Raw genomic sequence first — 27,143 nt, 5'->3', positions numbered from 1 at the left:
GCCTAGTGGCAAGAGTGCTTGTCTCGTATACATGAAGCCCTGGGTTCGATTCCCGAGCACCACATATATAGAAAATGGCCGGAAGTGGCGCTGTGGCTCAAGTGGCTGAGTGCTAGCCTTGAGCAAAAAGAAGCCAGGGACAGTGCTCAGGCCCTGAGTCCAAGCCCCAGGACTGGCAAAAAAAAAATATATATATATATATATATATATATATATATATGAGGAGAACTTGTGTATCAGAGAGAGATAGTGTATGATACATGTCTTTTAAGCAATATTAATTGGAGTCTCAAGTATTTTGAAGCTTTGCAGAATGGGTTTCTTTCAATAGCCAGATTTTTCCTAGCATCAAACAATTTTATTAGTGACACCTTTAAATACCATTGTGTATTTTTTAGCCTTCTGGTAAGGAAAATGATGATTGCACTTGATTTTTACCTAAATTTAGAAAGGCATCTCTGATTTGTCTTTGTCTTATCTGTCAGAATTTTCCTAGTGTGGACACAGCACTCACTATGGCCCTTCCTTAACAAGCTCTCAACGTTTCCTTGCTGCACCTGGGTAAAAACTCAAACTCTCTAGCACAGCCCTGGAACTTTTTTGTGGTCTTGGCTCTAAAGCAGTGGTTTTCAAAGTTGTTCTTAAAACATCCAGTGTAGCCTGTGAGAATGTGCTAGAAATGTAAATTGCAGAGGGCCACATACCCCTAGAATCTGGTAAGGAGGGAGTGGAGCCTACAATTTGTGCTCTGACAAGCCTAACAGGTGTTGTTATTTGTTTTTTTTTTGTGTTTTTTTTAAACAAATAAATGTCTTGAAGCGATTTCCACACTATTTTCTTTTCTTAAATCCTCCTTACTTTACTTGCTTAATTTTGATGCCCGTGCTGGGGCTTGAACTGAGAGCCTAAGTATTGTCCCATAGTTTTTGCCTTCAAGACTGGTAATCTTATCACTTGAGCCACAGCTCCACTTACATATCCATCTTCCTGATTGCTGCATGTGCCTAGTTTCAACCAGGCTGTGGCAACCTCTTCCCCTAAAAGCCACCTGGACTATGCTTGGCTGCTTCCTACTTTGTTCCCTCCTGGAGTGCCATTTCTCCCAGGGATAGTTTAAAGGCTAGCCTTCTCTGTGGAGACTGCCTCGAGCCCTCCTCTTCTTGTCCCCTCTGTCCTTATACCTCTTTGTGCAACTGCTATATCTTAACAACAAACTAGTTTTATGCATCCACTGGACTGTGGGCTCCTTAAAGGGGGCTAGTCTTTTTATTGTATATAATCTATAACTATGGCTTTTTTGTGTGTGCTGGTTCTGGGGTTTGAACTCAGGGCTATCAGCTCTTGCTTAGCTTTTTCACTCAAGGTGGGCGCTCTACCACTTGAGGCACATCTTCTAAAAACTGTGGCTTTTAAGAAAACAATATGTACCAGATGCCAGTGACTCATGCCTGTAATCCTAACTACTCAGAGGGTTGAGATCTGAGAATCACCACTTGAAGCTAGCCTGGGCAAGAAAGCCCATGAGATTCTTATTTCCAATTAACTGTCAAAAAAAGCTGGAAGTGGAACTGTGGCTCAAATGGGAGAGTGCTAGCCCTGACCAAAAAAGCTCAGAGACAGAGCCTAGGCCTTAAGTTCAAGCCCCAGGATGGGCACACACAAAAAAGATGATGTGGACAAGCAGACCTGTGATTATACCCCAAATGGTGATTGTTTTGCAGAGCAGTTCCATTTGGAATGATGGTAGTGTGTCTGTGTGAGGCTCCCAAGAATCACTGCACAAATGGTAAAGGCAGCTACCACTCACTCCACGATCTGTCCACCCCCTCCCCTCCTCACAGGGCAAGGAGACCTCTAAAAGTATAGCATCTCACCCCTGGTCTACAGAGATATTATAACCTCAATTTCATTCCTGCAGACATTTGTGCTAGTTGACCTCACCCTTCTTCACATTTCCACAACTTAATTTATTGTCTTCTGTCTCCTCACTTGCTTCTCTAAGACTTACTGGTTTACAGTGTAATGAGGGGCATGTTAGTGACAGTGGAAAGTTAGCAGAGTTGTCACAATTGTTAAGTCCTTGCTTTGAGCTCATATTGCTTTGTGAGTATATTTTGTTCCTTTTGCTCTACAGAAAGTCACAACTAGAAGGGATTTCAGGTAATTAGTTCAAATTCATTGTTTTACAAGAAAGGATATTATAGCTAGGGAGGGGTTGAGTGGTGTAGCTTGAGGTTCTTCTTATGAGTTACTGAGCTTTCTAAAATTTGATGTGGAGTTCTTCCAGAAGGTTAAAGGTTATAAATATCTACTAGAAAGCAATCAAGCACTTTGAATATTCATATATCTTCAGGTCCCTTCACTGACAAAAATAAATATGCAAAAATTTTGGGGGAGACTGTTCCCTTGGTAATATGGTTTACAAATCAATACTAATTCAGTTGAACTCTACGTCTGTCTACTCAGTACTATAGAGGATACCAAAGAACCAGTAAATACAATGTCTTTTGTGAACCTTATTGATAAAATTTTAATCATCTTATCATTGTTTGCTAACGAAGACTAATCTGCTTTACATTTATGCTTTTATTTTTACCTGAAAACATCATCATGTGTTGGAAATTCCAGCCAATCTTGTGCCTTCTGCCTAAGTTGAGAAAGAAGGAGAGTGGGTAGATGTGCGCAGCTCTGCCCAGGAAGATGGCAACCTGACAACCAGGTGAAGGTTAAGGGGAGCAACAGCTTTCCAGAAAGGCATGTTTACAAAAACTCTGCTTGAGTAGGGAATGTGTGTGTGTGTGTGTGCACGCGTGCACATGCGTGTATGCATGTACACACGTGTTTGAGGCTTGAACTCAGGGCCTGAGTATTTTCCTTTTCCTTTCTTACTGAAAGCTGGTGTTCTACCACTTGAACCACACCTCCACTTCCAACCTTTTAGTGGAGATAGTAGTCTCATGGACTTTCATGCTCAGGCTGGCTTCAAATCACAAGGCTCAGAGCTCAGCCTACTTAGTAGCGAGGATTACAGGCATGAACCATGGACACTGAGTTGACCAGGGAATTTTAGGAATGCTATGATTCAGAGCTACCCAAAAAAGCCAGGCTATCAAGTTTCCCTCTAGACAAACCTCTCAGCAACAAAATGGGTATATCTGGCCAACTTCCCTACTTCCTGGTTTACAAAGATAAATTTTAGCTTATTAAACATGGTGTACTTTTGGATTTAATTCAACTGGTATTGACCAACTCCTCAATGTCCAGTAAGTCCTAAGATAAGCTAAAGTTCCATCAAACTGGAAGAAAAATCACAAGAATCAAAAGTTACTAAATCTAGTATTAAACCCTACAGAGAATGTCTGCAGGATAAGAGCTTACAAGCTTCACTTATGAGCAAACCGCAGAGACTCCAATATGCAGGAACAGCCTGCAAATAAGAGGTTGGGAAACAAAGTATTTACAGAACATGAACAGACAAGAATCAACCCAGGGAGACCTGTCCACTTAAGTAGTTCACATGTCCTTTGGAAATGTAAGAAATGGCAAAGGAAGGATATGGAAAAGGAACTTGACTGTGGGCAACAAAGAATTCAGGGAAACCAGTCATCTCTCACTTGCCAAGTTTAGACAGTGCCCAAAAGAGAGAGCTGCACAGTCCACTGGTCAGAGAAGGAAACCCCCATGGGAGCCACAGGAAAAAGCAGCTTCCGTTTAGGCAATGTGCCAGCTGCAGGAGCCCAGCTGTTTCAGATAGAAGCCAGGGCTGAACTGTCTTCTAATTTCTCCATGGTAGAAGAGTATTGACTTCTTTTCTTCTTTAAGAGTTGTTTTTATCTTCACTTTTTTTCCTTTTGTAATCTCTTGTTTCTAACAGAAGGCAACAGGTAGTGCTAATAAAGCACACTGTGTCACAGAGGTGAAAGAAAGTCCACAAGTGGTTAGTAGCCTTAGGGATTCCCAGGAGACCCAGCTCATCCCAAACGGGAGGAGAAGTCCTGCTATGTAAACAAGGGCTGTACTCTCACTATCACTTCCAGAGTGTTGTGCTAGGAATATAAATCAGAACAACATGCCAGGTCTTTCTGAATGAAGAAAAACACTTAAGCCTGAAGATTCTGAGCCATCTGTCTGGCGAGTGTACAAATCTATTCATTTAAACATATGGCACTCTAACTTGAAGGAAGCCAGCCCTGGCACTGCCTGGTAGCTTATGAGGGCCAGCCATTCCTGTGCAAGAATGGGAAAGCCCCAAAGACAAAAATACTCCTTCTTGGCCAACATTCCAAGAGCTAAGGATTCCCGTGAGACCCCAGAATTGGTGAAAAGGAATGGGAACTTCTGCTCAGGACCTTGAAATCAAGCCCCAGGAAAGTTGATTTTAATGACAACAATGCTATCAAAGGCCATACTAGCTAAGCCCTCAGATACTGATCCATTGCTCGGCACTCTTCTCTCCTTCCTTCAGAGAAGTCTACCCTTAAAACAAAGTCTCTTTTCTGAAAACTGCATTCCTGATAGAACCAGGTCCAAGTGCCAAATATTTCTCTCTCTCTCTTTCTCTCTCTTTCCTTCCTTCCTCCCTCCCTTCCTCCCTCCCTCCTTCCTTCCTTCTTTCCTGCTTTCCTTTCTTTCTGCTTTCCTTTCTATTTTGTCACTCTCAGGATTTGAACTCTTGGCCTGGGCGCTATCCCTGAGCTCTTCAGCTCTATCACTTAAGCCACAGCGCCACTTCCAGTTTTCTGGTGGTTAACTGTTGATAAGATTCTCACCGACTTTCCTGCCTGGGCTGGCTTTGAACCACACTGGCACCCAGCTAATTCCTTCCTTCATTCCTTTGTTGGTTCTTCCTTCCTCCCCCTCCCTCCCCCCCCCCTTTCTTAAATAAATGAGTCTTCTCCATTGTGATTTGATAGCAGTGAAGAGGGTAGCTAGAAGTGTACATTTCTACAGGCACCCCATGTATTCCTTGGCACTGTAAGGAAGGGCGGCCATATTAAGTGTGCAGTTGAGAACATGAAAGATAGAACCTTCCAGGTGCCCAACTCAGAGAACATCTTAGAGAGCAGTTCTTGAATTCTGGGGACTGATAAAGGAGTTGCTGATTTTTAGATTTTCCCAGGAGGGAACTCTGTAAAACATCAATAGCCAAACATAAAAACACAGAAAAGATGAAAAGATGGGCTGAGCATGAACAGCATTCCTTTTAAACCATCAAATGTACTTAATACAATCAAATGTATTAGCTTTCTGAAGCATCACACAAACCTTCCTTTTCTCATTGTAAAGTGATCATGAATTAGCTAGCACTGGCTCTGTCATGTATCCAAAACAGGAATAATAATTTAAACAAATGAGGAGAAACATAGCTTTTTCAGCAGTGCTTGCCTCTGTGTGGAAAACCATAGAGCCAGAAAAGGATACAAAAGCACCGATGATAAAGATGGGGCTGAAAACGTGTTTCTGAAATGTAAACAGTGCCAGGCCCATGTAGGAGAAGATGAAGTTCTCAGCCAGGAAGTGTAACACCTCAAAGAGCTGCACAGAGAAGGTAAGAGGATGCCATAAACACTGAGCTCTTCATTGTGCATCACCAGGTCACCAGTCAGCACCAAGGCCCCCTCACCTGTTTTGTTCGACTTCTTGATTCCACAGACAGATTGTTGTAGGTATAATGAGCTTGTGTAATTCCACAGAAGAGGACAGCCACTACCCCTAGGAAGAGATTTTTTAAAAAACCAATCAGGCACTGGTGGCTCAAACCTATAGTCCCAGCTCCTCAAGAGGCTGAGATCTGGGGATCATGATTTAAAGCGAGCCTGAGAAAACAAAATTGAGACACTTATCTCCAATTAACTAGCAAAAAAGCTTTAACTAGAGCTATTATTGTTCAAGTGGCAGGGCACCATTCTTGAGCAAAAAAGCCATGCAAGAGTGCAAGATTTTGAGTTCAAGTCCCAATCCTAGCACACACACACACACACACACACACACACACACACACACACACACACACACACAGATCTGATATCCTAAACACTTTTGGTTCCAAACATTTCTGGTTAGGGACATTCAAATCTATGTGAAGCGGACACTGTAAAAGTATGCTATTGCTAGGTACTAGTGGCTCAAGCTTGTAATCCTAGCTACTCAGGAGGCTGAGATGTGAGAACTGAGGTTTGAAGCCAGCCCTGGAAGGGTGGTAAGTTCAGTTCCTGAGACTCTTCTCTCCAATTAACCACCAAAAAGAATTCAGGGGGCTGGGGATGTGGCCTAGTGGCAAGAGTGCTTGCCTTGTATACATGAGGCCCTGGGTTCGATTCCCCAGCACCACATATACAGAAAACGGCCAGAAGTGGCACCGTGGCTCAAGTGGCAGAGTGCTAGCCTTGAGCAAAAAGAAGCCAGGACAGTGCTCAGGCCCTGAGTTCAAGGCCCAGGACTGGCCAGAAAAAAAAAATTTAGAAGTGGATCTTTGGCTCCAGTGGTAGAGCACTATTTTTGAGCAAAAATGTTCAGGAACAGTATCCATACCCTGAGCTCAAGCCCCAGGAATGGCACACACACAAAAGAAAGCACAGTATTTAAAAACAATGATTAGCCCAAAGACAAAACGATGAAAAGCAACACTCTGTGTCATCTGAGTAGATGTAAAATATGACCTTTAAAGGGCACACATTACAGGTTATTGGCAGTGTTTATAAAGTAACATAACAACTTGTTGGAGGATACAAATTAAGATGTAAATATATTCAGCTACCTTGACAACTAAACATTTACTTTATAGTTAGAATGAGGATGCAAGAACAAAAAAAATGAATTTGGAATAGTAAAGATTAACTTTAAAACAACAGGAAGGTCTGAGTGATGGTGGCTTGTGTCTGCAATCCTAACTATTCAGAAGGCTGAGATGTGATGATCACAGTTCAAAGACAGCCTGGGCAGGAAAGTCTCAGACACTTATCTCTAGTTAACCATCAAAAAGCTAGCAGTAAAGCTGTGGTTCAAGTGGTAGAGTGCTACACTTGAGCATAAAAGCTAAGGGACAATACATTGGCCCTGAGCTTAAGCCTCAGGAACAGCACAAAAGAAAAATAAAAGGAAGGTGTTGTTGTTTTTTTATAAGCTTAATGTTTCATGAAGACAGGACACTGTCCTGGCTCTGCAAACTTCCGCCACACACACACACACACACACACACACACACACACACACTTATTGGGCAATTAATCACCTCCATATAGCTGTTATAGAAAGAGTCTTTCTTCCCCCCTCAGGCTCCCACAGTACCAGCTGCAGCGAGAAGGGAGAGAACCCACCTGTAAATCCACACGCTTCTGCCAAGAGAAATGTACTCCAGGACATTAGGAAGAAGAGCGCCGTCTCCAGCAGAGGGAAGCAGTGTAGCTTGGTAAATTTGGTCACGTCAGCATACGGTCAAGGACCACAGCTCCACACACAAGTACAGGGATTATTAGCCCTGGACTCCTCCCCATGGGAGCCCTAAAGCTGTCCTTTTTGTGGTGCTGGAGTTAAGACTCCAGGACTTTGCATATGCTAAACAAGCCCTCTACCACTACCACTGAGCTCTGCCCTTAGTCAGCCCAAGCATTATTGCATAGCACACGCGTGTGTGCGTGTGCTCGCTGGTATTAGAGCTTGAACTCAGGGCCAGGGCTCAGTTTCTTAGCTGCATCACTCAAGACTGGCACTTGAGCCACAGCTTCTAGCTTTTTGGTGGTTAGTGAGAGATAAGTCTCTTGAGGATGTCTTCCCTGGCTGGCTTCAAAGTTTGATCCCTCAAATCTGTGCCTCCTGAGTAGCTAAGATTACAGATGTGAGCTATCAGCACCCTGTTTTGGGTTAGAAAAGTTTTTTGGACAATCCTGCAGCTTGAACTTAGAGCATATGCACTGTCTCTGAGCTTTTTTGCTCAAGGCTAGTGCTTTCACACTTGAGTCACAGCTCCACTTCTGGCTTTTTTATGCTTAATTGAAGATAAGAGTCTCACAGGCTTTCCTGTCCAGGGTTGACCTCATACTCCTCAGTTGCTAGGATTACAGGCAGGCATGAGACACCAGTGACCAGATGACTGTTTTAAACTACAGATCATGCCATCCTTTGCTTGTGGAAGGCCACTGTGCAGGCACTCCCATGGATAGTCTCAGCCACTTATGGCCACATGAATACCCAAATGGCAGCAGAGCAGACAGCAGAACAGTAGCCTGGGGCTCAAGTACTTCCCAGCCAGTGACCCCTGATACCTAGCCTCCTCCTGTTTTCTCAGCTATATTAATTCCCCTAAAACTGATGCTCCATCTGGTTGATAAGGAAGGAGAGCTAAGGCAAAGCCACAAAACAAGTAGACTCCAGTTATATTCTCTGCCTTTTCTTTTTTTTTTTTTTTGCCAGTCCCGGGGCTTGGACTCAGGGCCTAAACACTGTCCCTGGCTTCTTCTTGCTCAAGGCTAGCACTCTGCCACTTGAGCCACAGCACCACTTCTGGCCATTTTCTGTATATGTGGTGCTGGGGAAGCGAACCCAGGGCCTCATGTATATGAGGCAAGCACTCTTGCCACTAGGCCATATCCCCAGCCCTATTCTCTGCCTTTTCTTGTGACTTAGCTACAGGCCAACCACCATGCCTCACTAATGGGACTTTCAGAGAGCATCACATCATGGTAGAAAACAATCTATTTAAGATTCTAAGATGAAAGGGAACTCCGAAAACTTTTTTGTACAATGTTACATATATACATAGAAACAAATACAGATATAGATATAGATATCCAGGAGGCAACAGCAACTATCAAAAAGGATATTAGAGCAGTCACAACACCAGTTACAGCTCCCATGGTAAAAGAGCCGCTAAATATACCAAGAAAAATTCCAACTGACTTAAAAAAGGCAGCAGCATCAAAAGCATGAGTGTTAAGCCCTGCTGGCTGGTAGGCAACAATAGACCTGAAGTTGACAGGGGGTGAGGAAGGAGGGAGAGAGGGAAGGAGGGAGGGAGGAAGAGAGAGTTACAAAAAAAGCTGCACTATTTTTTCATTATGGTACACTAGTCTCTCACCCATAATTTCAATTTTCAGCTTCATTACCCAAGAGTTCAAAAAATCACATGGGGGCTGGGGATATGGCCTAGTGGCAAAAGTGCTTGTCTCGTATACGTGAAGCCCTGGGTTCAATTCCCCAGCACCACATATACAGGAAATGGCCAGAAGTGGCGCTGTGGCTCAAGTGTCAGTGCTAGCCTTGAGCAAAAAGAAGCCAGGGACAGTGCTCAGGCCCTGAGTCCAAGGCCCAGGACAGGCCAAAAAAAAAAAAAAAATCACATGGATAATTCCAGAAATAAACAATCTATAAGTGTGAAATTGTGTGCTGTCCCAAAGAGCAAGATAAAATGTTAAACCACCCAGCTTTAACCTACCCAGGACATAAATCATTCCATGCCCAGTGTATCCAGGCTGTATTTACTACTTGCATTTAGTGGCTATTCAGATTATCAGATTGTAGTGCCTGCATTTAATAACTCTCATTTTAGTTAATAATGGCCCAAAGAGAAGGAATAGTAGTGCTGGAAATCAAATATGCCAAAGAGAAGCCTTAGAACGCTTTTCCTTTGAGTGAAAATAAAAGGGTAAAAGTATAATATATACATATATATGTATATATACATACAAATATATATATATGCACACATATGCTTCTCACACACATATACACAGAGAGAGAAAAAAGGGGATAAGAGTGGAGAGGAGAGGGAAAGAAAGGAGAGAAGAAGAAAAGAGAGGAGAAGAGAGAAAAGGAGGGGAGAAGAGCAGAAAGGAGAAGAGAGGAAAAGAGAGGAGAGGAAATGAGAGGAGATGAAAGGGGGTAGAGGGAAGGAGAGAAAATTGTGGTATATTGGTATACTGGCATAACTTTTTGTATATGTGACAAAATTTTTGTAGCAATTTTTAATTTTATTATCAGTTATTTATCTCTTTACTGTGTCATATATATGTCTGTATAGGAAAACCCCCAGTATACACAATGTTCGGTACTTTCTGTGATTTTAGGCATCCACTGAAGGGTAAAAGAGGACTACAATAACTGAAAATATCAACAAACCTACATAATCTATGCTCAAACAAACAGTGCCCAGGGCAGTGTCACTATATTTAATCTGCAGCCTCTGTGTTGGGCTGGTATCAGCCTTCTGATTGCTGCTAAGCAGATAAAGCAGCAGGACTTTATCACCAAGGCCATTAAATCTCATTTAGAATAAGGCCCAATTCAATGTCAAACACTTTCAAGGCAGCCCTCCATATTTGGCCCAAATCACACAGGACCCCATAGTCTCTCTAGTCCAGCAGGATCATTGCTACTTACGATGACAGTACAATGGCAACAGCATCATTTAGGACACTCTCTCCAAACAGAAGTGCATACAAATCCACATCAGCGTGCAGTTCATTAAATATCGCCAGCACAGTCACTGAAAAGTGGGTTCAGAGCAGAGGAATTAGTTTGGGTTTCTTCCTATTATAGGCAGCAAGGGAGACAGCAATAGTCAAAGGTGGGCTGTTTGTGTCTGCCAGAAAGGAATTGCCAATCTTCCCAAATGGCATGAGGTTGGACATAGTCAATGACTGTACCTACATACAGCTTTCCACCTAGAGAAAACTAAGTACAGACATGTAAAGACAAATCATGATTCACATTGTTTGGGTTTCTGCTGAGCATTCTGTTCCCAGAATCCAGCACAGGCTCAGACACAAGGTATGGGAAATAATGGAAGTTTTCATCAGTGCAGATTATATGTAATTAGTTTTTGAGTCATGGTCTCACTATGCAGTCCATACTGGCCTGGGACTTGCTGTGAGTCCCTGATCAGCCTAGAATTTCGTATCTTCCTGCCTCAGCCTCTTGAGTGCTGAGATTACAGGTGTGCACCACCAAGCCAAGGCCATAATTACACTTTTCAAAGTGTTCATATTTGTTATATATTTAAAAATTGGCTGTTCTCTAAATCAGCAATTTTCAAACTTTGAGCCTTGGGATTCCTTCTTTTTTTATTGTCACAGTGGTGTAAGGAGGGGATACAGTTTCATACATAAGGCAGTGAGTACATTTCTGCTTTTTTTTACTAATAAAAAGTGTACTTCCTTAGAAGCACTCGGAATGTCAACAAAACAGCTGCAATGTTTTTTGCAATTACAGAGTAGTATTCAGTTAGTAGAACAATTATTTTGTATAAGCTGTGTCAGACAACTGAAGATGAAAAACCTACCATCCCCATATATAACTAATTCATGCTGTGCACTAACAAGAACCTTCTTTAAATTTCCATGCCAGTTTACAACCCCCATACTGTACCAGGCAAGGTTACTGTCTACTGAAAATACCACCAGGACAGGGCTATCTAAAGATGCATTCGGTAGTCTGTTAACTATACAAAAAAAGACTCTCTACAAACAAATCTTAAATAACCTTACATTTCAATTTTTTTTCTTTAAAAGTGGTGAGTTGTGTACAGGGGGGCTAAATGCTTTATAGACAAGGAAAAAACTGTCTCCTCCTCCTCCTCCTCCTCCTCCTCCTCCTCCTCCTCCTCCTCCTCCTCCCCCTCCCCCCTCCCCCTCCCCCTCCCCCTCCTCCTCCTCCTCCCCCCCTCCTCCTCCCCCCCTCCTTCTCCTCCTCTGCCTTTTTGCTGAATCAGGTTTTCCTTTAGTCACAATATCCTTCTTGTATTGAGCTTAGCAGCCTTCTTTTCATAAGGCTGCTTGTCATCTGCAGCAGTGTCGTTCCACATCTCTCCTTGTTTTTTTCACAACATCACCAAGAGACAGGCCAGAGTGGTCCCCTTTGATTTTAGGGTGATACTCAGAACAAGAAGGCTGAAGGAGGCCTCTCGAGCACCTTGGGATCCTTGAACTTCTTTTTTGTTTCCCCTTTAGGGGGGATATAGGTTTTCATTTCTCTTTCATAATGAGCCTTGGCCATGTCTTCAAGTTGCCCTTTCTCTTTAGCAGAGTCTTGTACCTCTCTGAGCACTTCTTAGAAAACTCTAAGAAGTTGACAGAACCATCCAGGTGCTTCTTCTTGTGCTCCTCCCAGAAAGTGTGCACAAAGAATGCATATGATGACATTTTGCCTCTTTCTTAGGATCTCCTTTGCCCATATTTAGTTTTTCCTCCACAAGGCACAGAGTCACTTGGTGCCCATTCGGCTCCCACTTGCCCTTGCACTGTCTCTATGGAGCTCAATGTACTGTATGAGTACATTTCTTACCAAACTCGTTACCTCCTCCCTCAGTTTTCTCCCACCTTCCCTCCTCTCCAATTTCCCTCTCCCGAATTGTACAGTTGGTTTACAGCATACTGGTTTTTGTTTTTTTTTTTTGGCCAGTCCTGGGCCTTGGACTCAGGGCCTGAGCACTGTCCCTGGCTTCTTCCCGCTCAAGGCTAGCACTCTGCCACTTGAGCCACAGTGCCGCTTCTGGCCATTTTCTGTATATGTGGTGCTGGGGAATCGAACCTAGGGCCTCGTGTATCCGAGGCAGGCACTCTTGCCACTAGGCTATATCCCCAGCCCCTACAGCATACTGTTTTACAAGTGCTGCTGGTGCATTGGTTCGCCTTTTACCCTTTGTCTCTCCATTTTGGTGCTTCCCTTCCCTTCCTTAGTTCCTTCACATTCTTAAAAGTTGTTGTGATTGCCCCCAAAGAGCCCTTTTGTGGGCTATTAACTACTGATATTTACTGTATTGAATAGAACAGCAAAAATTAAATATTTATTCATTTAAATAATAATTTAAGCATTTAAATGATCCATTATATGTTAAGATGAGATTTTAAATAAAAATTAGTTATATTTTCTAAAATGAAAGGAGAGACATTGTTTTGCTTTTTTCACAAACCTTAAAATATGCACATTAGTGGAAGACAGATGCTTCTCACATATGTTTCTGGATGTGAGCAACATGACATGTCATTTGGCCACCCGAAAACTCCACTGTATACCTGAGATGAGGGCAACAATGACCCATAATACATTGCTGTGTTTTTAAAATTGATCTTGCCTTGATATAACCCCTGAAAATGTTTGGAGTACCCAAAAATGACCAATAAAGCATTTCTGTGTTTCTTAAATTGGTTTTGACCTGATGTACCTTTTGGGAAGGTTTTGGGGACTCCCCCCAAGAACTCCTAGACCATACTTTGGTACCTCAGCATTATTGACATTTGGAGCCAGACAATCTTTGTTGTGAGGGGCTAGCCTGCACATCACAGGATATTAGCAGCATCCCTGGCCCCTATTCCCAGATGCTAGTAGCAACACCTCACATAATCACAATATCTAAAATGCCTCCAGTCCTTGCTATAAGTTGCCCTGAGGGGGAACGTGCAGTATCACCACCACTAGAGAATGGATGCTGTAGAATGTAAATAAGGGGCAGGCTTTTGTCTTGTCACTCACACCCAACCAACCACCTTCTTTCTTGGTGACTGCTACTCTTAGAGTAGAAGTTAAAAACTCAGTTACCCTGGGCACCAGTGGCTCGCTCCTGTTGTTATCCTAGCTACTCTGGAAACTGAGGTCTAAGGATTGTTCGAAAGCACCTCAGGCAGACAAATATGTGACTCTTTTGTATCCAAATAACCAGTAAAAAAGCCAAAAGTGGAGGCATGGCTCAAGAAGTAGAGCATGAGTCCCTAAGTCCAAATCCTATTAGTGTCATAAAAACAAACAACCCCCACAAACTTACATTTCCAGGTCCTCTTGAAAAGAATGTCATCTTGTCCTATGCAGAAGATTGCAGAAGGGCCAGCATATGCAGGCAGCTTGGAAAAACTGACATGCTTTGAAACCCAAAGGTATTATTGTACAATGAGCAAGTATCAAGACGCCTGATTGCAATGAAACTCTGGCACTCACAAATGGGAATCAAGATTAGTATCTATTGGTTAAGGCAGGTATTAGGCTTTTCTGTTATGTGTAGCCAAAAGCACAACTAACTGATAGAGTAAGAAAGCCAAACCAAATAAAACTTAGTTAAGAGTGTGCGCACACACATGCGCACGCACACACACACACGTGCGCGCACACAAGCACTAGCCAATGCTGGGGCTTGACTCAGGACCAGACCACTTTCCCTTAGCTTTTTGACTCAAGGCTAGTACTTGAACACTAAGCTACTCCTCCACTCCTGGCCTTGAGGTGGTTATTTGGAGATAAGAATCTCATGGTCTTGGTTGGACATATGGGGACTGCATCAAACTGCAGAGCTTCTGCAGGGCAAAGGATATAGCTTGCAAGATAAACAGAAAGCCCACAGATTGGGAAAAGATCTTTACTGGCCATACAATGGACAAAGGCCTCATATCTAAAATATATGCAGAACTAAAAAAATTAAATTCCTCTAAAACAAAACCGCAAAGAACCAACAGACCCCTCAACAAGTGGTCTAAAGACTTAAAAAGAGACTTCTCTGATGAGGAAATGAGAATGGCCAAGAGACATATAAAACAGTGCTCTACATCACTGGCCATAAAAGAAATGCAAATCAAAACAACATTGAGCAGACTTCCGGGAAGACAGCAGAGGAGCTACAGTGCACTAGCTCAGTTCCCTCCAGCATCGCAGTTTTCTCACCCCATAGAAACTTTTACTACTAGAAAGACAACCAGCGTAAGTTGTAACAGTACAGGGATTCTGGCCAGGAAGGAAAAATCGACTTTGCTCATCTGAAAACACAGATTAGAGCTCTGGGCAGTATCCCACCACCATGCCAGTGCCGGTGCCGGGCACAGCGTCCAGCACAGCGCCCAGCACAGCAATCCGCAATCCACGCAGGTAAAACACACAGCTGAGAACAGGTGGCGGCTGAGCACGAACGACCTGAAATCGCAGAGAAAGTGTGAGTACCCCACGAACGATATTCTCACTCGCACCCACAGAGCAGCTTCTGCAAGGCAGCCCTTCCCCCACCGCCAGAGCAAAGCACCATCTTTGCCACTGGCATAGGGTCAGACCAGATTGGAACGAAAGTGGGCCTGGGAAAAGCGAGGTCAAAGGAGCCATCTTTGAAAAGGGCAAGAGGGACCAAACAGTGAGAGCCAGCTCCGCCCAGGAGAACGCCCCCTGCCCAGGCGGGAGGCGTGTCCAGGGCCACGGCTGAGCCAGAGGTGCCCCGACCTGCCCGCTGGAACTTCTAAATTTAATGGGACAACAGCCAGCAGCTCCCAGCATCATGGAAACCCCAGACGGTGGAACGAATAGATCTTGAGACAGTTAAAAGGTCCCGTCACAGAGGAAACCCAATTCCCAGCCGGAAATGGAGCTGCTTTCCATAGCCACCTCCGCCAAGGAGGCCGGCCCGCCCAGGAGGCAGAAGCCTCACACAGGCAAGCAACTCTCAGCCGGGTAAAACAGGACAGAGGCACCCCGCCCTGCTCAGTCCACAGCCTATTCAAACCCAGGCATTAAAGGCCGCAGCCCCGCAGCAGACAGAGGAGCAAACTGAAATCTGCCAAACCCAGACAATCAGGAATATAGACTGCAGACCATCACAAGGAAACCAGAGACTGGGGAAAGACCACCCAAACAAGGAAGACTCCATTTTTTTTTCTTTTCTTCTTATACTTTTCAACATTTTTTAAATTTAAAAAAAAAAATTTTTTTTTCAATTCGGAAAAATCGTCGGTTTTTTTTTCCATGTTTTCTATTTTACCTGTTTGTTTTTATCAAGTTTTTTCTTTTCTGTTTGTTTGGGTTGTTCCTTTTCTGATTTTTTTCCTTTTTATTTTATTTTCTTTTTTAAATAATTTTTCTCTGTTGTGTGCATCTGTCTCCCACTATTTTTACTTTATTTCTCTCTTCGCGTTCTCTTTCTTTAAAACTTACTATCCAATGAAGAACACCTCCACTCGGGCTGGGGATATGGCCTAGTGGCAAGAGAGCTTGCCTCGTATACATGAGGCCCTGGGTTCGGTTCCCCAGCACCACATATACAGAAAATGGCCAGAAGTGGCGCTGTGGCTCAAGTGGCAGAGTGCTAGCCTTGAGCAAAAGAAAGCCAGGGACAGTGCTCAGGCCCTGAGTCCAAGGCCCAGGACTGGCCAAAAAAAAAAAAAAAAAAAAAAACATTTTTTAAATTTAAAAAAAAAAATTTTTTTTTTCAATTCGGAAAAATCGTCGGTTTTTTTTTCCATGTTTTCTATTTTACCTGTTTGTTTTTATCAAGTTTTTTCTTTTCTGTTTGTTTGGGTTGTTCCTTTTCTGATTTTTTTCCTTTTTATTTTATTTTCTTTTTTAAATAATTTTTCTCTGTTGTGTGCATCTGTCTCCCACTATTTTTACTTTATTTCTCTCTTCGCGTTCTCTTTCTTTAAAACTTACTATCCTATGAAGAACACCTCCACTCTTTTCTGCTAACTCTCCATTATCTATCATTGCAACCATGTTCTCTCTACTGATTCTACTCTTCTCCACATTTCCACGTCACTGAAACTAAACCAAAATCACCAACTCCCCTCCCCAAAACATTTTACTCTATTCTCTTTACTACCTCCAACTTACCCTCCTGACTTACTGCCTGGACCTCCAGTCTCCAATGACTCCTGGTTATTGGATAGAGGGTATCCCAGCTTAATCCGAGTGAATCAAAGCGGTTCATAGAGAAAGCCAGTCCTAAAAGAACTTAATATAAAAACAAGAATTGCGTATAGGATTGTAACAGTAAATAAGTAACTATTGAATACAGGGCCCAGGATCAGTTGTTATATTGAAATTGTATTCTTTAGGAACACCAAATCTAATTTTATAGACAGGCATACAGGGTATCTGTACATAATTGTGAACTTGTAAGATTTACACAACAGTGCTTGGTAAGGGCTGCGTTGGGTCTTAAACGGTGTTCACAGGTGCTGGTAGACTGGCATCCCCAATTCAAATGGGCAGAAGAAAAACAAGAAAGATGGTAAACAATGAAGTCTTATCCACCACTCAAAACAAGCAGGAAGCAGAGCAGTCAATCAAAGACATAGAAGAGAACCCCCAAAAAGCTCTACAAAGTCTACTGATAAACATGATAAATGAAAAGTTCGAATCTTTTCAGTAAATTATTCTAGAGCGTGAGGAGGCAAACCAAAAATTAATGGAGAATTTCATGGCATCTACAAATAGAAAGATAAATGAACTTCAAGAGTCAAATGAAAAGATAGCTAACCAGCTTAAAGATTTGAAAGACAATTCTCAAAACCAAAGTAATGAAGTTAATGAAGTAAAGAAGTCCATACAAGACCTAAGCAATGACATGGAAATCATCAGGAAAGACCAGTCAGAAGGAAAAGAGATTCGAACTCAAGTAGCTAGCCTACAGTCCCGACTAACTGAAGCAGAGGATCAAATTTCAGGAGCTGAAGATTCCTTAGATTCTATGGAGAAAGATCAAAAATCAATACAAATCCAGTCCAATCAACAAAACAGATCGCCACAGGAGATTCAAGACATGATCAGGAAGCCCAATTTAAGGATAATAGGTATTGAGGAAAACTTGGAGAAACAGGTTAATTGGATAGGCAACCTATTTAACAGAATATTAGCTGAGAACTTCCCAAATATCCAGAAGGAAAGGCCTATACAGATACAAGAAGCCTTTAGAACTCGAAATCGACCAGACCAGAATAGGATATCCCACCGACACATTGTGATCAAAACAGATTCAGTAGAGTGCAAGGAAGAAATACTCAAAGCTGTTAGGGCAAAGAAAACAATCACATATAAAGGAAAAACAATCAAAATTACCCCAGACTTCTCAGCAGAGACCATGAAAGCAAGGAGAGCCTGGAAAGAAGCATACCAAACACTAAATAAAAATAACTACAAACCAAGAATTCTGTACCCAGCCAAACTCTTATTCACAGCCGAAAGTCAAATAAAAGTCTTCCACAGTAAGGAAAAACTGAAACAATATATCTCCACCAAACCAGCTTTACAGAAATTCTTCAAAGATGTACTATACAGGGATAATAATCAAGATCCCAATACAGACAGAGAAATGAACCCTAATTAGTAAATATCAGATCAAGAAATGGGAAGACACAGCTTTAAACAAGATAGTGATAATGAAAGGAACAAACGATAATCTCTCAATCCTAACTCTCAACATTAATAGTCTTAATTCTCCAATCAAATGACATAGGCTCATAAGTTGGATCAAAAATCAAGATCCATCTTTCTGCTGCTTCCAAGAGACACATCTATCCAGCAAAAGTAAACATCTTCTAAAAGTGAAAGGGTGGAAACAAATCTATCAAGCAAATGGCCCCCATAAGCAGGCTGGAGTTGCAATCCTAGTATCAGACAAAAATGACTTCACATTAAAAAAGGTAAGAAGAGACAAAGAAGGTTACTACATACTAGTAAAGGGATCTCTCCTACAGGAAGATATAACCATTCTAAATATCTACACACCAAATGCAGGAGCACCCAACTTCATCAAACAAACACTACTGACTCTAAAAACACTCATAGACCCAAACACATTGATAGTTGGGGACTTTAACACTCCACTATCGCCTCTAGACAGATCAACACGCCAAAAATTGAACAAAGAAACCACAGAACTAAACAATTGCCTACACCAACTAGACTTAATCGACATCTACAGAATATTCCACCCAGCAAGGACAGAATACACATTCTTTTCGGCAGCACATGGAACATTCTCCAAAATAGATCACATCTTAGGGCACAAAGAAAATCTGTACAAATTCAGAAGTATCAAAACCATTCCCTGCATTCTCTCAGACCAAAATGGAATAAAATTAGAGCTCAACTCAAACAGCCACCACAGAAATCGCTACAATTCATGGAGACTAAACAACACACTGCTGAACCATCAGAGGGTCATTGAAGAAATTAAAACGGAAATTCAAATGTTTATGGAATTCAACCAAGTTGAGGACACAAAGTACCAGCTCCTTTGGGACACAGCAAAGGCAGTACTCAGAGGAAAATGTATATCTCTGAGTGCATACATCAACAAACTGGAGAAACAGCAACTCAATAATTTAAGGAAGCACCTTAATTTTCTTGAGAGAGAACAACAAGCCAAACCCCAAATCAATAGATGGAAGCAAATAATTAAAATCAAATCAGAATTAAATCAATTAGAGACGAAAAAAAAACCATCAAAAGAATCAACAAAACAAAGAGTTGGTTCTTTGAAAAAATCAACAAGATAGACAGACCCCTGGCAAACCTGACCAAAAAACAAAGGCAGCACACTCAAATAAACAAGATATGAGATAAAACAGGTAACATCACCACAGAAATAACCGAAATTCAGAAAATAATAAGGGACTATTTTGCAAACCTTTATGACAACAAATTCAAGAACTTGGAAGAAATGGATGATTTCCTAGAAAAAATTCATATCCCCAAACTGAACAATGAAGATTTAAACCTTCTAAACAGACCCATATCCAGTTTTGAAATAGAAACGGCAATAAATGATCTCCCATCCAAGAAAAGCCCAGGTCCAGACAGATTCACTGCAGAATTCTACAAGGCCTTCAAAACAGAACTCACACCAATATTTCTCAAACTCTTCAATGAAATTGAAAGAGAACATTCACTTCCAGACTCATTCTATGAAGCCAGTATAACCCTCATCCCAAAACCAGGCAGGGACTCATCACGGAAAGAGGACTATAGACCAATCTCCCTGATGAACATAGACGCAAAAATTCTCAACAAAATTCTGGCCAACCGACTTCAATAGGTCATCAAAAAAATCATACACCACGATCAAACTGGATTCATCCCAGGGATGCAAAGTAGGTTTAGTATACGCAAGTCAATTAATGTAATCCACCACATCAACCGGAGCAAGCTAAAGAACAACATGGTTTTATCTCTGGATGCGGAAAAAGCATTTGAGAAAATCCAGCACCCATTTATGCTAAAAGCCCTGGAAAAACTGGGATTCCAGGGAACATTCCTGAATATAATCAAGGCAGTTTATGACAAACCAACAGCAAGCATAACTCTAAATGGTGAAAAACTAAAGCCATTCCCTTTAAAATCAGGAACAAGGCAGGGATGTTCACTCTCTCCCCTGCTCTTCAACATAGTACTAGAATTCCTAGCCAGAGCAATCAGGCAAGAAGAAAATATAAAGGGGATCCAAGTAGGTAAAGATGAAGTTAAACTTTCTCTCTTCGCAGATGACATGATCCTATACCTAAAGAATCCCATAGACTCTACCCCCAAGCTACTAGAGCTGATCCAAAACTTTGGCAAAGTTGCAGGATATAAAATAAACCTTCAAAAATCAACGGCCTTTATCTATGCTAACGACCCGAAGACCGAGGCTGATATCAGGAAAGCAACTCCCTTTGCAATAGCCCCCCAAAACATAAAATACCTAGGAATAACCTTAACTAAAGAAATGAAAGACCTCTTTGGGAGAACTTTAAAAGCTTGAAAAATGAAATTAAGTCAGAACAAAGGAAATGGAAAAACCTCCCATGCTCCTGGATTGGGAGGATTAATATAATCAAAATGGCAATATTGCCAAAGGCTATCTACAAATTCAATGCAATACCCATTAATATCCCAACACCATTTTTTGATGAAATAGAGGAAGCCATCGGGAAATTCATATGGAATAATAAAAGACCTAGAATAGCAAAAACAATCCTAAGCAGAAAGAACAGTGCTGGAGGAATTACAATACCCAACTTCAAGTTGTATTATAAAGCTATAGTAATAAAAACAGCTTGGTATTGGCACCGGAACAGGCCTGAAGACCAATGGAACAGAATTGAAGACCCAGAAATGAACCCACAGAACTACGCCTACTTAATCTTTGATAAAGGGGCTAAAACAATAGTTTGGAAGAAAGATAGCCTCTTTAACAAATTGTGCTGGAAAAACTGGCTCAACACATGCAACAAACTAAAACTAGATGCTTATATATCACCCTGCACCAAAATCAATTCCAAATGGATTAAAGACCTTGAAATCAAAACAGACACCCTGAAAACACTAAAGGAAGGAGTAGGAGAAACACTTGGGCTCCTTGGCGCAGGACGGAACTTCCTTAACAAAGACCAAGAAAGGCTACAAATCAAAGAAAGCTTGGACAAATGGGACTACATCAAACTGCAGAGCTTCTGCATGGCAAAGGACATAGCTTGCAAGATAAACAGAATGCTCACAGACTGGGAGAAGATCTTTACCGGCCATTCAACGGACAAAGGCCTCATATCTAAAATATATGCAGAACTAAAAAAAATTACCTTCCTCCAAAACAAAACCGCAAAGAACCAATAGCCCCCTCATCAAGTGAGCTAAAGACTTACAAAGAGACTTCTCTGATGAGGAAATGATAATGGCCAAGAGACATATGAAAAAGTGCTCTACATCACTGGCCATAAAAGAAATGCAAATCAAACAACATTGAGATTCCATCTCACCCCAGTAAGAATGTCATATATCAAGAAAACTAACAATAACAGTTGTTGGAGGGGATGTGGCCAAAAGGGAACCCTACTTCATTGTTGGTGGGAATGTAAACTGGTTCAGCCACTCTGGAAAGCAGTATGTAGATTCCTCAGAAGGCTAAATGTAGAACTCCCCTATGACCCAGCAACCCCACTTTTGGGTATCTATCCAAAAAACCAGAAACAAAATCACACTAAAGCCACCAGCACAACAATGTTCTTTGCAGCGCAATTTGTCATAGCTAGAATCTGGAACGAACCCAGATGCCCCTCTGTAGATGAATGGACCAGGAAAATGTGGTACATATACACAATGGAATTTTATGCCTCTATCAGAAAGAATGACATTGTCCCATTTGTGAGGAAATGGAAGGACTTGGAAAAAATTATACTAAGTGAAGTGAGCCAGACCCAAAGAATCATGGACTCTATGGTCTCCCTTATTGGGAATAATTAGCACAGGTTTAGGCAAGTCACAGCAGAGGATCACAAGGGCCCAATAGCTATGCCCTTATGATGACATAAGATGATACTAAGTGAAATGAACTCCATGTTATGGAAATGATTGTTATATCACAGTTGTAACTACTTTCAACATCTCATGTGTATCTGTAGCTTCTACTATTGATGGTTCTTGTATCACCTTCTTGTGATTGTATCTACACTATCTCTGTAATCTTTTCTGAGTGTATTGGAAACCTTGTATACTGGTATTATAACTAGGAAATTGAAAGGGAATATCAGAATTGAGAGACACAGGGTAAAAAAAGAGAAACAACTACAAAAGCAATACTTGCAAAACTGTTTGGTGTAAGTGAACTGAACACCTCAGGGGGGGAAAGGGTAAGGGGTGGGGGGAGGGGGGTATGAGGGACAAGGTAACAAACAGTGCAAGAAATGTATCCAATGCCTAACGTATGACACTGTAACCTCTCTGTACATCAGTATTATAATAAAAAAAACAACAACATTGAGCTTCCCTCTCACCCCAGTAAGAATGTCCTTTATCAAGAAAACTAACAATAACAAATGTTGGAGGGGATGTGGCCAAAAGGGAGCCCTACTTCATTGTTGGTGGGAATGTAAACTGGTTCAGCCACTCTGGCAAGTGGTATGGAAATTCCTCAGAAGGCTAAACACAGAGCTCCTCTATGACCCAGCAGCCCCACTTTTGGGCATCTACCCAAAAGACCACAAACAAGAACACACTAAAGCCACCACCACAACAATGTTCATCGCAGCACAATTTGTCATAGCTAAAATATGGAACCAACCCAGATGCCACTCAGTAGATGAGTGCATCAGGAAAATCTGGTACATATAAACAATGGAATTGTATGCCTCTATCTGAAAGAATGACATTGCCCCATTTGAAAAGAAATGGAAGAACTTGGAAAAAATTATACTAAGTGAAGTGAGCCAGACCCAAAGAAACATGGACTCTATGGTTTCCGTCATAGGGAATATTAGCCCAGGTTTAGGCTAGTCACAGCAGAGGATCACAAGAGCCTAATAGCTATGCCCCTATGAATGTATAAGATGATGCTAAGTGAAATGAACTCCATGTTATGGAAATGAGGATTATATCACTATTATAATTACTTTCAACACGCCATGTGAAACCGTAGGTTCTTTTGTTGATGATCCTCTTGTATCCCTTCCTGTGGTTGTACTCATGCTGTCACTGTATCTCATCTGAATACACTGGATACTGTATATACTGGTATTAGAAATAGGGAAGTGAAAGGGAATATCAAAATCGAGATACAAAGGATAAAAAGACAAACGATTCCAAAAGCAATACTTGCAAAACCATTTGGTGTAAACCAACTGAACAACTCATGGGGGGAGAGGGAAAGGAGGAGGGGGAGGGGAGAAGGAGGGAGGAGGTAACAAACAGTACAAGAAATGTACCCAAGGCCTAACGTATGAAACTGTAACCTCTCTGTACATCAATTTGACAATAAAATAAAAAAAGAGAATTAGCCAGTCTCCCCAAGAGGACCTCCACCATATACCATCCCAATCTCAAACCCTTTCCTCAATAGAACCACATCCAGATTTTACAAGTAACTATTCATGTGCCTTTCTTTTGTTTAATTGTCCAAATGCACATTCCCTGGATACTATTATTTGCCCTTTTTAAAGAAAAGGGGTTAATTACATCTGTCTCCATTCCCTTTTCTCAGCTCTTGGTTCACAACAGTCTATTGTTCAGTTGTCTCATTTCTGAGTTTTCTAACCCTAATGCATGTGGTTCTTTCAGAACTTCCACTTGTTTTAGCTTTCTCTGGAGTTTGCTTCTTCTTCTTCTCCTCCTCCTCCCCGCTCCCTCCTCCTCTTCCTTCTTTTTTTGGTTGGTTGTGTGGCTTGAACTCTGCGCCTGGAAACAGTCCCTAAGCTCTTCAGCTCAGTGCTAGCACTCTACCACTCGAACAGCAGTGCCACTTCCGGATTCATTTTTTTTTTACAGTATGTTTACATTGTTTGATCTCAATCAATTTCTGTTACTTATCTTTTTTTACCAAACCTTTTTCTTTATTGTCAAAGTGTGGTACAGAGGGGTTACAGATTCATATGTAAGGCAGTGAATACATTTCTTGTTCAACTTGTTACCTCAGGTGAAGGGTAGAAAATAGTTCAAAAGGGATTTCCTAGTTTTGTGGCTATCGGGCGCCCTCTTCTGGCTTTAAATGGAGTATTAAAAACATGTACTCCCCAATAGTTTCTGGGAGCCACTGACTCCATTAGTATCTATTGTAATTTGTTTTCCTTCTTTTAATGCCATCAATAAATCAATCAAGTTTTCAGTCTGAGTAGTTCCTCTTCAGAATATGACTCTGACCAGAGATATCTTTATTGGAAATTTCTAAGAGCCCAGAGGACCCACATCATTTCAGTGGCCTCTAACAACCTCTAGTCTCCTTGCATTCACCCATAAATTGGAGCATGGAAAATGCCTTCCAGTTTTAATTGTAACCAGACAGGCCCACAGTTCTTTACTCCCACAGAGACTGTTCCGTTAAGCTATAAAGACTGGTGGGGAAATTCTGGGTTCCCACCAATCAAATGGTTAAAATTATCACTAGCCCTCTTTTATTCCCTACATAACCACTATTCTTATTCCCAAGTCCCACGCTGCTACTAAGATACTTTATGAGATAGTTTTAAGTATGTGTTGATTTTTTCTTATCCTATTCTGCCTCTCTAACTTTGCTAGGAATTAACAGAAATTTCAAGATGAAAATCTCCAACATGACTTCCTTTTCCAAAGTTTAATACATTTATTGAGAATCTGGAGAAAAGAGATTTGAAGCAGGGTGCCAGTGGCTCACACCTATAATCCTACCTACTCAAGAGGCTGAAATATGAGGATCATGGTTCAAAGCCAGCCTGGGCATGAAAGTCTATGAGATTCTTATCTCCAATTAAATCACAGAAAAAGCCAGAAGTGGTATGGAGTGGTAGAGCACTAGCATTGAGCAAAAGGAGTTCAGGAACAATGCCCAGACCCAGAGTTCAAGCCTAGCAAAAATAGACTTGAAACATGTTCAATATCATAATATGACCCAACATCAACAAGATGCATGCCTACCAGCTATAGTTATTAAAGGATATGCCATTTTCATAACAGAGTTTTAATGCAAGATACCTTCAAATACAATTTAGCACACTGTACAACAGGGAAAAATCTTTAGGAATGAGGCCTTTAAAAGTTATTTTCTGGATTACTTGTTATATGAATAATATTTGTGGCTTCTGATATTAAAAAAAGTTTAATAGTTTACCACTTTATGAACAAACGTTTCTGGTTTTTAAGCCAGGTATTAGAGAAAATTACCAATGATAACAACAGCTCCAACTACTGAGGATTTACCATGAAGCAGAAACTGTGCTACTTACTTTACAATCTTATTTGGAGAGTAATATTAGTACTTCTCCCAGTTTAGAGGTCCAGTCTAATTGACTACTCTGTACTACAGTAAAAGTCACTGGCTAAACAAAAGAGAAGTTTCACTCCTATTAAATATCTATCATAGGGTGCCACAGGAGGCATTTGTCCATTGTAATAAATATAAGCGTGCAAGTATCTCAACTGTATACTGACTTACAATCCTTTGAATATATATCCAGGCCTGGCATGGTTGAATCTTATAGTTGGTCTATTTTATGTTTTTTTGTGTGCGTGTGTGTGTGTATATTACATTTCAGAAAAATTTCCTTTAAAAGCAGTTAATGTCCTGATGGGTAATAAGTAAAATTGTTTTGTTTTATAGAACCTTCATTTATACAAAAGCTGTATTGTACCAAACTTCACAGGCTAAATAAAAATATGTAGCATTGTAATGCCTTCCTTTATTTTCTCCCATACAACAGACAAAATAAAGGGAAGTAAACAATTACACAATGTGGAAGAAATAAGTCTTTGTATCCAACTGAATGAAGCAACCAGTAGTAACAGTATCAGTAATCTTTGTCACATGAACCTCACTTTACTATTAAGAAGCTAAATAATGAAGCTATGGAAAACATAATTAGGTTTTCAGGCAGATTAAATGCCTTTCTCACACCTATGAAGGATCTATTTCTCAACAGACTCTCACCTGGAGACAGTCACAGACAGAACAGTATTAAAATCACAAAGCTGCATTTTAGGGTTCTGTTTAGAAACTTGCTTGGGCTGTGAGGATCAGTTATTTATCTTTTCTTTTTTTTTTGCCAGTCCTGGGTCTTGAACTCAGGGCCTGAGCACTGTCCCTGGCTTCTTTTTGCTCAAGGGTAGCTCCCTACCACTTGAGCCACAGCGCCACTTCTGGCCTTTTCTATATATGTGGTGCTGAGGAATCAAACCCAGGGCTTCATGTATATGAGGCAAGCACTCTACTACTAGGCCATATTCCTAGCCCCAGTTATTTATCTTTTAAAGAAATAGGAAAACAAAAAAATGCCTGCAAACACAGAGGCTTACATAACTAACAGATGCCATGCCCAGGGCTTTACATGTAGTATGGCATTTGATTGTCACAATAGCTCTAGGAAGCAACGACCATTATAACTACTTAGGAAAAAACTGATGGGAGGAGAGAAAGAGGGCCTGGGCTACCTGTTCAGTGACTAGAAGAGCTAGTCATTTAACCCAAGGTTCAAGACTCCCCATTCTATCTTTCCTTTCATGAACCAGGGTGCCTAATCTGGTTAGGCCACACCTCTATACAAATTTACTTGGAGGTGTTTGTAAGAACATATGCAGGTAAGAAAAGTTTTTTTTTTGTTTTTGGAACACTGAGATTCTTCAGGATCATACAACTGTTCCAGTGCTGTGTTGTACAATGTTTAGTCATTAATCACAATTAAAATCGCCTAACACTAAATGAAATCTAAAACTCAGAACTTCAGTTGGACTTAACCACATTTCAAGTGTTCAGTAGCAGCCTGTGAACTGGGCATTAGTGGCTCACACCTATAATCCTAGATACTTAGGAGGCTGAGCTCTGAGGGTCTATGTTCAAAGCCAGCCTGGGCAGGAAAGTCCTTGAGACTCTTCTCTCCAATTAGCCACCAAAAAACGGGAAGTGGAGCTGCATCACAAACTAGTAGAGCACTAGCCTTGAGCAAAAGAGCTCAGGGACAGTGCCCAGACCA

The 27,143-nt window shown here is 41.3% G+C and overlaps 1 protein-coding gene and 1 pseudogene across 2 annotated transcripts in view; both read right to left on the bottom strand.

The window, feature by feature from the left end:
* The window catches only part of Slc9a7 (solute carrier family 9 member A7), a 160,634-nt gene that overhangs the window by 52,931 nt on the left and 80,560 nt on the right, over positions 1-27,143 (bottom strand). For both annotated transcript variants that reach the window (XM_048336181.1, XM_048336182.1), the window contains exons 6-11: positions 10,375-10,480; positions 8,820-8,961; positions 7,317-7,422; positions 5,624-5,712; positions 5,422-5,535; positions 2,597-2,708 (exon numbers count right to left, since the gene is read on the bottom strand). In XM_048336181.1, coding sequence (XP_048192138.1) covers positions 2,597-2,708; positions 5,422-5,535; positions 5,624-5,712; positions 7,317-7,422; positions 8,820-8,961; positions 10,375-10,480 — 669 coding nt within the window. The remainder of the gene's footprint in view (positions 1-2,596; positions 2,709-5,421; positions 5,536-5,623; positions 5,713-7,316; positions 7,423-8,819; positions 8,962-10,374; positions 10,481-27,143) is intronic.
* LOC125344042 lies at positions 11,498-12,166 on the bottom strand (annotated as a pseudogene).

The sequence above is a fragment of the Perognathus longimembris genome, chromosome 28, assembly GCF_023159225.1.
Source record: "Perognathus longimembris pacificus isolate PPM17 chromosome 28, ASM2315922v1, whole genome shotgun sequence".
Classification (NCBI taxonomy): domain Eukaryota; kingdom Metazoa; phylum Chordata; class Mammalia; order Rodentia; family Heteromyidae; genus Perognathus; species Perognathus longimembris.
This window is presented reverse-complemented; position numbering and strand designations above follow the sequence as displayed.